Here is a 13,284-nt window from a genome sequence, read left to right as displayed (position 1 = left end):
AAAATTACAGAAAGCAGTTGACAGTTTACAGTACTATATTGTAGCAGGAATAGTGAGAAAAAAAAGTATATATTGCATGGTTCTTCTGAACATCTTTATAAACAGCCTGCACAGTGGGAAACCCAGAATCATAAACCCTTACTGGTCAAAAGGCTTTTAAAAACCTCAGTATAACATAAACAGATGTTCAGGAAGGGAACCTTCTGAATCAAGCTGTACTACTGCGGTAGACTTACAAACCTCTTGAATTTAGAACTTCAGAATTTGCAAAGTGCTGAGGATATAGAATAAATATTTTTAAAGAAAAAGTAATGCAGTAAAACCATTCTTATTAGCTGGCACCTACACAAAGTTCTACATGGAAAACAGTAAGCTAGAAGATATAGGAAAGCAGAAGAAATTGAATACTTCAGATGTCTGTGAAAACAGCTATGTATAAAATTCATCCACAAAAAGACAGCCACTTATTCTTCACACTTTATATAATGTTATCAATTGTCTAGTCTGCCACTATCTAACAGCACAAAATAATCACTATTTTTCTAATATGTTACATCATAAAAAATAAATTTAAAAAAATTAAATTTGGGTTTATTCATTATCTTAAGTGTTTCAGTCAACAGATTGCATGGAAATAAAACAGGAATAAAAAATATAGAATCACAGAATCATAGAATAGTTAGGGTTGGAAAGGACCTTAAGATCATCTACTTCCAACCCCCCAGCCATGGGCAGGGACACCTCGCTCTAAACCATATTACCCAAGGCCTCGTCCAACCTAGCCTTGAACACTGCCAGGGATGAAGCATTCACAACCTCCCTGGACAACCTATTCCAGTGCCTCACTACCCTAACAGGAAAGAATTTCCTCCTTACATCCAATCTGAACTTCCCCTGTTTAAGTTTTAACCCATTAGCCCTTGTCCTATCACTACAGTCCCTAATGAAGAGTCCCTCCCCAGCATCCCTGTAGGCCCCCTATACTGGATACTGGAAGGCTGCTATGAGGTCTCCACGCAGCCTTATCTTCTTCAGGCTGACCAGCCCCAACTTTCTCAGCCTGTCTTCATACGGGAGGTGCTCCAGTCCCCTGATCATCCTCGTGGCCCTCCTCTGGACTTGTTCCAACAGATTCATGTCATTTTTATGTTGAGGACACCAGAACTGTACACAATACTCCAAGTGAGGTCTCACAAGAGCAGAATAAAGGGGCAGGTTCACCTCCTTCGACCTGCTGGTCACGCTCCTTTTGATGCAGCCCAGGATATGGTTGGCTTTCTGGGCTGCAAGCGCACACTGCAGCCGGCTCATGTTCCTTTTCTCATTGATCAGCACCCCCAAGTTCTCCACAGGGCTGCTCTGAATCTCTTCTCTGCCCAACCTGTAGCTGTGCCTGGGATTGCTCCCACCCAGGTGTAGGACCTTGCACTCGGCACGGCTAAACTTCATGAGGTTGGCATCAGCCCACCTCACAAGCGTGTCAAGGTCCCTCTGGATGGCATTCCTTCCCTCCAGCGTATCAACCGAACCACACAGCTTGGTGTCTTCGGCAAACTTGCTGAGGACACACTCAATCCCACTGTCCATGTCAGCGATGAAGATGTTAAACAAGACGGTCCCAACACTGATCCCTGAGGGACACCACTCGTTACTGGTCTCCAGCTGGACATTGAGCCATTGACCACAACTCTTTGTGTGCGGCCATCCAGCCAGTTCTTTATCCACCCAGTGGTCCATTCATCAAATTGATGTCTCTCCAATTTAGAGACAAGAATGTCGTGTGGGACAGTGTTGAACGCTTTACACAAGTCCAGGTGGATGACATCAACTGCTTTACCGCTGTCCATCAGTTCTGTAGCCCCATCATAGAAGGCCACCAAATTGGTCAGGCAGGATTTCCCCTTGGTGAAGCCATGCTGGCTGTCACCAAGCACCTCCTTGTTTTTCGTGTGCCTTACTGTGCCTTCCAGGAGAATCTGCTCCCAGATTTTGCCAGGCACAGAGGTGAGACTGACTGGTCTGTAATTCCCCGGGTCATCCATTTTCCCCTTCTTGAAAATGGGGGTTATATTTCCTTTTTTCCAGTCATCGGGAACTTCACCTGACTGCCACGATTTTTCAAATATGATGGCCAGCGGCTTAGCAACTTCATTCTCCAGCTCCTTCAGGACCCACGGATGGATTTCATCAGGACCCATGGACTTGTGCACATTCAGATTTTTAAGATGGTCTCAAACCAGTTCCTCTCCTAATATGAGGATAAGATCCTAATACAGATAAGATCTTCACAAAAATTTCTAGCATAAAGATTATGATGGCTATAAGTGTTTTCTGATAGAAAATTCCAAGCTAAAACATGCCAAAATCCTAATACTACGAGCATTTGTTTTTGTCTTTTCATGGAGTCAATGCATTAAAAAAAAAAAAGAATTATTATTTTGCATCACCTTTACTATAAAAAATCCTTATAGTAAACACAAGTCTAATTCAATGGATGAATGCACAGTTAAACACTAATGTACCTTGTCAAAAGGAATTCCATACTTCTTCAATATTGATGGAGAAATCAGAGACATCTTGTGGCGAAGAAAAGCATCACATCCATCAGAGCTGCTTGGGAAGAACCCTAGCACAGCAAGACAAGCAAAATTGGGTATCTTTTAATTAAAGCAGGTAGGAAAATGCTGTTATATTTGACAATACATACTACCATTTCAACTCATTAGAATATTTTATAAACTCATAGAATATTTTACTGTGTTGTTGCTAGGTTCTGAGGAATCTGTATAAAAATCAAATGTTCCACCTAAGATTTTCAACTTCTTTTCAAGGGGAGGGATTACAGTAGTTTGGTTTTTTTCTCAGTTTTTGATTAAGCAGTAAAATAATTTTAAATAAATTTGGACATGTAAATTAGGTACACTTTTCTTACCTTTGACAGAAATATTTTATTGTTGGCATGTATAGGGTTTTTTTACATGAACATTCATTCTGCAACACCTGCACACACAAAAATCAACTGTAGTATATGAATTTAAAAGGATTCCACAATGACCAGATTTACCTAGGGCTCACAAACCACCTATAAGGTAAACAAACACAATTTTCTATCTAGGAAAGGCTAGAAAGTATGGCGACTTTTACTTGGTGAAGTAAAAACAGATGGGGTGGGGGGTTTTTGCTTCTTTTTATCTTGTTTTGACTTCTATGAACAAAGACTTCCCATGTTTAAACTTCGATGATTATTAATGTACTACTCCACAAACCCTCCTCAGTTCATTACATAATTATATAATCCAGTTGAGGAAAATACGGAGATTAATTTTTCACTTTTCCCTCTCATTAAGACAAGGTTTCAATGTTTAATTAAACTCTGGTACCTCACCCTCTAACCAGAATGTGAACAGCACCTCAGCTACCATTCAAATAAGTTACCTAATCTTTCCCTCTCTAAAATGAAAATATTAAGCTCTTTAACCTATCATGGTACAAAAACACTATGTTATAAGATAAAAGGCAGAAGGTGAGAAGGAGAGAGAGGGGAAAGTCTTCAGAATATAACTAGTTTATTCCTTCCTGACCTCCTTTCTAACTTGATTCCAGAAAGAAGGTAACACTCTTTAATGACAGTATTAGTACCAATTCAGGGAAATACACTTTTGATTTATTTATGCATTATATTTTATGCCTGAAGAACACAAAAGATCTTTGATACAGATCCAGATTTAAAGATTGCATGAATTACCTAGAATTACTGAAGGTGTATGTGTTTGTTCACAATAAATATATTAACCACAAACACCATTCAATTCTTATCCAAACTGAATAGTAACTGTTTTGCTGTAAACACCTGGTAATTGCATGAAACCGGCAAGAAAAGATCACCTGAGAAAAATATGGGACAAACTAAAATGACTAGACAAATGATATAGAAAACTTTGTTTAGTGGACACAAAATTAGCCACAAGACATTTAACTAATAAAAGAAGAGCTTTCCATCATCTCCTCACTGCATTTGAACAAGTTGCCGTATCCCTCTCTCATAAATGTTACTTTGTCATTGACAGATGCAACAAGCTCGCTACTCTATTAAAAAAGAAAAACCCCTAAATACTTTTAATGAATTGGGAAATAAAATATGAACAACAATACACCATAATGTACATCCTTCTCTGTAATGTCAGAATTAATTTCTTCTCTCCGATGAGCCTATTTACGTGATGTTAGTTAACATTATCATAACTGTTATATTCTTTGTACATTATTTTCTAACACACTACCCAGTTCTGTGAGAATTTTTCTCTGGTTTCTCAGATATAACATTAAGCAGCACTTTAGAAGCAAAGGTGTAATCTACAGTCATGCAGATCAACGTACTAGGATGTCCGCAAAGATGCAGATCAAATTCTATTCAGATTTATCATTCTTTCTTCTCCCCACAGAATTCTTTACTCTCTTTTGGAATTGCAAACGACATAATAGCTGGTAGGTACAGTTTATCATACGTGTTTGGCTTCACTAACTAAAAGACAGATAAAAGAAACCAGAGCAGAATTGGTGGGCCCCAGCAAATAAATTTCAAATATTCTGGCACAATTAATGCCTATAATATAATGATAACAATCATAACTTGGAATCTATAGCACATGAGCTTCAAGAAATCTCAGTACTGAGCAGTGTAATAACAGAAATATACTGGAACATACTGTGAAAAGAGTGAAAATGACATTTGAGATTAAGGAAATTACTGGTACAAAAAGTAGTAGAAACCTTGATTTCTAAAGGCAGGAGAAGTTTGACTGAGTTGTTTTCCCTGAGAAAACAAATTTTGTACCTAATTCTACTACTGCAATATGCTTAATTGGCTCAATACATGATAATAAAAAGCAAACGATGGGCAGATATCCAAAACTTGTTATATCATTACAGCTCCAAGAGACCAGAAATAGTTTCGACAACTCCAACCAGAAGGCATGTTTGTTGCTGAATTCTAAGATAGCTGCAAAGAGCACAGAACAGCAGAACATAACCTGCTCAAAATCCATTAAGAGAAATTTACAGAACATCTGCTGTGGTTACAGAGCCCTTAGAGTGAAATCAAAGTGCAGCCTACACATTCTGTACCACTATAAACTATCTTTTGACTATCAAGGCCTACACTTATATACACTCTAAGTTTCCCATCTCATTCAACTCGTTTTTTTTAAAAGCACTTCCCTTCAATGAACACAGCAAGAAAGGAAGGTAGTATTTCCTCATTACAATACTTTTTATCAGAAGGTCTTTTGCTCTGCCCAGGCTAAAGCTAAGGTCACACACGCTCCTCTTTCGGGGAAGAAAATCCTAGTGGGAGAATTTGTTAGCAGGCATAAAAAACACCTAGTAGCACACCGAGGTGTTGCATTAGAAGCATCACACGATCCTTACAAACACATTAAATGCAAGCCAATTCAAGATATGCTTGCAACACACCAGAACCATTCTCAAATGGCAAGCTACTGCTAAGTTTAGCAATTTACAGGATTACTGCTTAATTCCGGATATTTAGTGAATTCCCACATCCAAAAATAAAAACTAAAAAAAATAAAATCTATGTAAAATGCAACTACTGTTCAAGTTCTGTAGTTCAAGTTCATGGAGACACATGGAATCTTAATTTAATCCATTAACACTAATCCATTAATTCTGAATCAGTTCTACAAAAGCAGGTATTTTGTAGGAATCAGCATGCAATTCTAGTTTCTCAGATGGCTTCTTGAGATGTGGCTAAACATAAGCATTGAGAAGTGCAAAAGAGGTTTGCCACCTGTACCCTACATATCTTCTTGGACCTAATTACATAGAACACCAATTCAAAACAATTACATCATAGGAACCAATGAGCAATGATCAAAGATCATTGTAAAACAGAGTTAGGTTACTCACTGATTTAAGTCCATGAGAAAAAGACAATCCAGCTGAAAATTCTCTAATCATGATTTAAAGAAACACTGACATTCTCAAGATTTAGACTGTACTAATTCTGCTCTACAAGGCAAAGATGTGATTCAGTGGCTAAATATTTGGGTATGAGCATATAAACTACAAGCAGAGTGCATTTATCCACCAAACTGAAAGTGCCACTCAGACTTTTGTAAAACCTTCTCTAGTTAACATACACAACAATAACAAATAATCCATGAAAACAGCCGACAGACTGTATTAACAATCAAAAATATGCTCTCAGAAGACCCTACGTTAGCTGTCAGACAGACACGTAGTCTGACAGCTAACACTGCCCAAAATTAAATGATTTACACAAAGTAGCCAATGTTATTTGTACTAACAAAACTACTTCTTGATTTACAGTCTTACCACAGGGCTGGTGAAGACACACCTCTGTCAATGCTACCCCACCTCAGTAGACGCTGACATTTACATACAATCTCTGTTTTTTTGATCCATACTCTAGATACAGTTAAAGCCTTCTCATCACTGGGGGAAGCTTAGAGCAGTGAGCATGAAGCAGATTCCTAACTGTGTCTGAGGAAGACAGGATTCACACAAACAGGATATTGCTGCACAGAGTCTCTTTAAAGTGCACATTAAATGGTTCAGGGATAAAGAACATTTTAAAGTTAGTTCAATTCTATATATTATTGAGGAAGAGTGACATTACTACCTGAAAGGCTCATTCTTTTTTTCACCCCGTATCATTCCAACATACCATACACAGCTCAGATCAGATGACCACATGAAATCACAGCTATCATTTGCACAAACTGAAGTGGACTGGGTTCAATTCCTGGTTGATTACCTTCTTCAAGATATCTGGACAGCTTATTTACCGTAACAAGAATGTGCCCATACTCTTTCCAATTAAACTGTTGCCCTGGGTTCAGCAGTAGCAGTCATTTTTCTCCTTCTTAGTAGCTGGTGCAGTGCTGTGGTTTTGACTTTCAGCCTGGGAACAGAGCTGATAACACCGATGTTTTTAGTTGTTGCTAAGTAATGTTTACTCTGACCAAGGACTTTTCAGTTTCATGCTCTGCCAGGGAGGAGAAGAAGCCAGGAGGAAGCAGAGACAGGACACCTAACCCAAACTAGCCAAAGAGGTATTCCATACCACAGCACATTATGCCCAGTATATAAACTGGGGGCAGTTACCAGGAAGGCCCACATCGCTGCTCAGGTCTTGCTGAGTATCAGTCAGCGGATGGTGAGCAATTTTCTCTTCCCTTGTTATTTCCCTTGTCATTATTATTATTGGTGGTAGCAGCAGTGGTTTGTGTTATACCTTAGTTACTGGGCTGTTCTTATCTCAACCCATGGGAGTTACATTCTTTTGATTCACCTCTCCATCCCAACCGGAGCTGAGGGAGGAAGAAGGGGGGTAGTGAGCAAGTGGCTGTGTGTTTCTGAGTTACCAGATGGGCTTAAACCATGACAATGGCCATAAGTCAGAACCACGCAGTCTACTGCCCCCTTGCCCTTTCTTCCCCCCTGCTCCCGGAGGCATGGAAAGGAGAATCAAAAGAATGTAACTCTAATGGGTTGAGATAAGAACAGTCCAGTAACTAAGGTATAACACAAACCACTACTGCTACCACCAATAATAATAATGATAAAGGAAATAACAAGGGAAGAGAATACAACACCTCACCACCCGCAGACCGATACCTCGCCCCACCCAGCAGTGAACTAGCCCTTCCAGGTAACTCCCAGTTACATCTTGGGCATGACATACTGTGGTATGGAATACCTCTTTGGTCAGTTTGCGTCAGGTGTCCTGTCTCTGCTTCCTCTTGGCTTCCCCCCCTCCCTGGCAGAGCATGAAACTCACAAAGTCCTTGGTCAGAGTAAACATTTGAGCAGTAACTAAAAACATAGTATTATCAGCGCTGTTCCCAGGCTGAATGTCAAAAAACACAGCAATGCCCAGCTAAGAAGGAGAAAAAAAAAATGACTGCTACTGCTGAACCCAGGACAACGGTGACAACGATTTAAGCAACAGTCACATACTGACAAATTACAGTACTATTACTGAAAGATTAATTCCGCAACTACATAGACTTGAAAAGGAAAACTGGCTATACATTACCTTCTATGCTCAACAACATCACAATTTGGCCAATAATAAAGTCAGTATTTAAGCGCACACACACACATGTAAAATCATATTCTTAGGAAACTTTAAAATCAAACTCTGACCTGCCAATGAATGAGGCTAGATTTCCTGCATTTTTCTATAGTTCCATACTCGGGTCTTCACCTGAAATTCTAAGGTAAAGTTGCTGTATTTCTCTTTTATTAATGTCTACTGAAAATATTAAAATATGAAACTACAGATATAAAACTAAGAACATAAAAGAGAACTCTAAATTTAAATTTAATGTAACTTAACTTTAATGTAATTAAAAATAGTCCCAGAAAAAGTGATAAAGTACAAAGTTACAGAAATTTTTATTTATGCAGATCTCAATTTAAATGACTTAGAACATACAAAATATTAATCATTACTCAATGATCAGTACTCTTGGCGTATACGCAGAGATGAAAGGAGAACTGAGTTTTCTAGTGATTTTCTTTTGGTAGGTATGAATACAAACTTCATATAATTCATTTAAATTAATCTGCAGTCATCTGAACTGATTTGATATAACTTTCTGTTATAAAAAAAAATTTAGGAGAATGAGTCTGGAAGAGAACAATCCTCACAAAGAAGCAATGGCAATATGTATGCTATACAAAGCAGAGTAAAAAAGAGTCCAAACAAAGAGTAAAGTCACAAAAGCTGTAAGTGCTGTGAAATATGAGTGTTGTCATGCCCAGCTGAATACGTTACAGCCTTAAGTTTAATATCTCTTAGACAAGACTTTTCTAACTTTACTCGTTAACTATCAATTGAGAAAAAGCTGTTCAAGTTTTCAAATTTGAAACCCTTAGAAGTTATGCAAGTTTTATGTCAAATTTCATTTCAACGACTATCCATGTTTTCATATATTGCAGGTAATGACTTCTGCATAGAATTAATTAACAGTATAAGCCACACAAAGCTTTTTATAACACCCCTGCATACTTAAGAATGTATTAATCTTTAGTTTCTGCTTTAACATAATCGAACACCACAGATAGATGTCTCTAAAACAGTTTTTGCAGTTAAATGATCTAGTAAAGGATCTTGAAAATCCTTCAAACTGTCATTTCCAATTTGCCACTCTGCTTCAATTCTCTTTATTTTCTAACTCATCTGTGAAAGAAAAAAAAAACCTTAAGAATACAACGATATTTCAGATTTACATAGCAAGTATAAAAAAATGCAGTTAACAGCTCACTTGAGTTTTTATTACATTTATGTCTACATAAAATTGAAAAACTCTACATAAATGAGAAAGTAGCTGAAGGGCAAAATCAAACTGTTGTCTTTATTAGATGCAAGTCTAATGTCTTTCAGTTTAAGTATTTATAGGTGCCACAGTCAATCAGATTTCAATGGAAAGCAAAATAAAAGCATTCATGCACAAAAGGCATGTGTGGTAATTGTGATGTGCAGACAAGATAATGGAAAATATTCTGGCTTTCCTTTAATTTTGTGTATCAGCTGCTGCCTTGACTTACAACAACCTATCCCATCTAATGCATTTATTACCTTAATTATTCAGAAGCATTCAATTAATTTAGTAGGAACTTGCTCATCAGAGCTAACCTTGAAATAAACTACTTCTTTTTCTTCAGATGTTGTCCTCATTCAAAAATACGATTAAAAATATCTTCAAAACCAATGTAATTAAGTATGATGGCCTCATTTACACTATGCTGTATTAATGTTCACTATTAAGTGACTTGCAGTAATGCAGCTTACTTTACTTTTTCAACTTTTTAAGATACCTTACTATAATGCTCAGACTGTGTTTTAACAGGCAACAGTTGCAAAGTAGAAGATCACAGAGGCCTTAACCTCCACAGCACAGAAATACTCAGAAATGGTAGTTTCCCATAAAAAAAAAAAAAAAAAAAGAAAAAGAAAAAGTTTTAAGTCAAATTAAGTCTACCATCTTCATTCTTAAGAACTATAGCATCATCTTCCACACTCCATTCTAAGCTATCAGGTGAGCCAAAAATATAAAAAGAACTTACAGAAAAACATCACAAAAGACACTGAAGTCAAATACTAAAATCTTAGCAAATGTCAGTGAGGGTTGTCTGTGAAACTAACTCACCTATCTTATATTGCTGTTACAATAAATATCTCTGTATGAGCATTTAGTTTTTCCCCAGAAATCCAGCTTCATTAACTGAACAGAATGGAACAATTAGATCTTTATAACTTCTACTAACATTAGTATATAATTAATAGCAGTAGCAGTCAACTCACTTCCATGCAGATGTGTACAGATCAAGGCAGATTGACATGACAGGGCAGTTTCTTCAAATATAGCAATCAGTAAGGATCAAGGAAAATGAGGTACATGTGTGCCAGTGTACCTGAAGCCAGATCTCTTTCTCTCCTACCTTCTTACAACATTTCTGGACCTAAGAACTGTTACAATGGGTGAGACTGATTTCATAAGCCCCGTTTTGTCTACTGTCCAATTCTGACTCTGGCATTTTGACATTAAGACACCGTCCCCCCAGTGTAACCTACTGACTTCTGAGAAACAGTGATTTTGGAGATTTCCACTTCTCCCCATGCTTGATGCCCTATTCCTGTTACTGGATTAGGCCACCAGTATAAGTGCTAAGAGGCCTGAGCACCTTCAGACCACAGTTTTCTAACATAAGACAGTCTTAAAACTATATAAATTTACACCAAGTGTCTTCAAAAGCTCCCATGTAGCAAAGCAGGTATCTCCAAAAGGTACCCACTTCCTGAATTTGTATACGTTACTCCAGTATCTGTGAAAATTTGGTTATACAAAGAAAAATCTGCATGTATGTTTTAGCCTGCAGCAAATAGTGCCATGTCTCAAAGCCACTTAATTTATAGAAATGAGTAAACAAGAGCTGCTGAAACTGCCCATTCTCTTCCTTCTCTCTCACAAAAAAAAAGTTTTGATACACTCATTACATAACATTTTTAACCTCAATAGCATTGAAATACTGCACAGCTATAATAAATCAACATGAAACCTACAATAAATGACAGAGCAACCACATGAAACAGAAAGTCTATCTATCCAAAGACCTTGTTTTCAGAATATGTCAAAAGTGCACATACAGAAAAGTGTTCAAATACAGCATGTAATCGATCTTTGCTTCCTCAGACTAATCTAGTACCAACAAACTGGTGCTCCAAGACTTCCAAAGCTAGATGCAGTTCCTATGCTCCTCTAAAAGATTTCTTTGCCAGTGTTAACCCATCTCTCCCTTAATATATGCAAAATTTTAAAACCCACTGTCGAATTCATACTGTGAGAGAAACCATTGTCTTCTGTTTGTGTTGACCCAGCTAAGACTCTTCATTCATAGAGTTTCTAGTTGTACCAGAAAATAACAACAGAGTGAATAACAAGTATTTAATCAGCTTTTCCATGCCAGTTGTCCCAGGTCTCTATCATATCCTCTTCCTTTTATTTGACACTCTTTCAGATTTAAAAGTTAGAACTAACTAACAATTACTAAAAGGCAAATTTTTCTGCTGCCCTGGTGTACCTGTCTGAACCTTTTCCAATTTTCTATTCCTTTTACACTTTGCTCATTTCCTGGAAATCTTAAAAATAATTACTGAATTATCTTCTCATAAGTCAGTGTCACTTGCCCAGTCTACTACATTATCAATCAGTGAAAGCCAAAAGCTTCAAGGTAGGTGTATGAAGAGTTCTATAGTTCACAAGCTGGAAAAATTATCTGGAAAGCAAAAAAAGTTAGTGACAATGTTCCCAAATGAAACTATGGGAAAAATTAGGAATAGTAAGTGTAATCATCCAGGTTGAAATCTGTCTGAGACACACTTTTAAGACTGCCAGTCCACAGGCCTTTACTTTTACATCTCAGTGATACATGCCATCTTACTGTTCTCAGCAGTAATTTAAAAATAGCTCAGAAAAAGTCACGCAACTCTATGCGGAGAACATAGATCTAAAAATAAATGTATTAAAAAAAAAATAAATCACAATTTGGTCCTTATACAGGATTATCTAATTATCAATTTTCAGTAGCATTTCTTATACAATATGGTCCATCTCAGGCTATAAAACATGAGCTGCCAGGCCCAGAAAAATGCTTAGTTATTCCTATGTTCATAAACTGCACTCTTCATCTAGCGTTATTGAAAATAAAACTAATTACCATGTGAGAAGAATTCTTCTACCGACTAGCGATTTTTATCCTCTAGATCCTAACCTTACGAAAATATCCTCTGCTCTTTCTCTGTAGCTACTCCCTAAACCTCTGGAGGGCAAGAGCCATCACATGCTTTCGCTAAAGTAGATTTTGATGCCTGCTCACTGGCCAGCATGCTGCTACCAAATCAGATTTAGCATTGGTACATTTTCTGTCCTTCCCCCTTCCCAGAGCTACTAACCAGGTTTCCACCCTATACCCAGCCATTAGCTTTCAAGAAACGTCTAGAGACTCAACTGTCTTCAACATATCTACCTTTGTGTCAAATCTGGCTAAGAACTGAAGATTCAGAAGTTACTGAGGAAAAGAAGGTATGACAAGAAAAAGGCCACAGAGGAGACGAAGATGCTAGCAATGAGAATCTAATGAACAAGAAAACACTAAGCCTCATTTTCCCAAGCTTCATCAAACTAAAAATGACAGAACAAAATAAAGTTCTAAGAGGAAAAAAAGACTATTTTGTCTCTTAAGAATTCTTGAGAGTACTAGAAAGTGTTTGTGTTTGGAATCATATCACAGACAGATAAAAATCACACAACATTAAGTAACAAAACACAGCAGGCGAGTCAAGGACAGTGCTTTACTGGAGTTTTGTCCTTCAAACATCTTACATACAGAGATATTGAAAATATTACCTTGAGCTAGTCTTTCAAGACGCTTCCCATGCTCTGGAGGAACAGCATACCTAAAATTCATATAAAGAAAAAGATTAAATGCTTAAAGACATAATTACTACAAAAGCCTTGATTCATGTATAATAACTGTCTAAAAATACAGAAGCCAAAGAGATTAAAGACTTAAAAATTACACACAAAAAATACACCAATTTCTGAGGAAAAAAGATATTTTTTTTAGGAAAAAAAAAACATTATACTATGTAGTTAAAGAAGCCTATTTCCACTATTTAAAAAAACGTATTTTGACAATATTTGACAGGATTACACTACTCCAGTTAAATATATA

The 13,284-nt window shown here is 37.2% G+C and overlaps 1 protein-coding gene across 2 annotated transcripts in view; it reads right to left on the bottom strand.

The window, feature by feature from the left end:
* The window catches only part of LOC133207446 (lysine-specific demethylase 4C-like), a 139,916-nt gene extending 126,880 nt beyond the window's left edge, over window positions 1-13,036 (bottom strand). The window contains exons 1-2 of one of the 2 annotated variants that reach the window (XM_061344362.1): window positions 12,957-13,036; window positions 2,523-2,626 (exon numbers count right to left, since the gene is read on the bottom strand). In XM_061344362.1, the coding sequence (XP_061200346.1) occupies window positions 2,523-2,626; window positions 12,957-13,017 (165 nt within the window). In that variant the 5' untranslated portion in view covers window positions 13,018-13,036. Of the gene's footprint in view, window positions 1-2,522; window positions 2,627-2,932; window positions 2,977-12,956 lie in introns of those variants that run through there. The other variant, XM_061344363.1, reaches the window with a different exon arrangement.
* Window positions 13,037-13,284: the final 248 nt, after the last annotated feature.

The sequence above is a fragment of the Neopsephotus bourkii genome, unplaced genomic scaffold (assembly GCF_033783945.1).
Source record: "Neopsephotus bourkii isolate Nb327-2 ecotype Australia unplaced genomic scaffold, CSIRO-AGI_Nbou_v1 NB_213, whole genome shotgun sequence".
In the NCBI taxonomy this organism is placed as follows: Eukaryota; Metazoa; Chordata; class Aves; order Psittaciformes; family Psittacidae; genus Neopsephotus; species Neopsephotus bourkii.
This window is presented reverse-complemented; position numbering and strand designations above follow the sequence as displayed.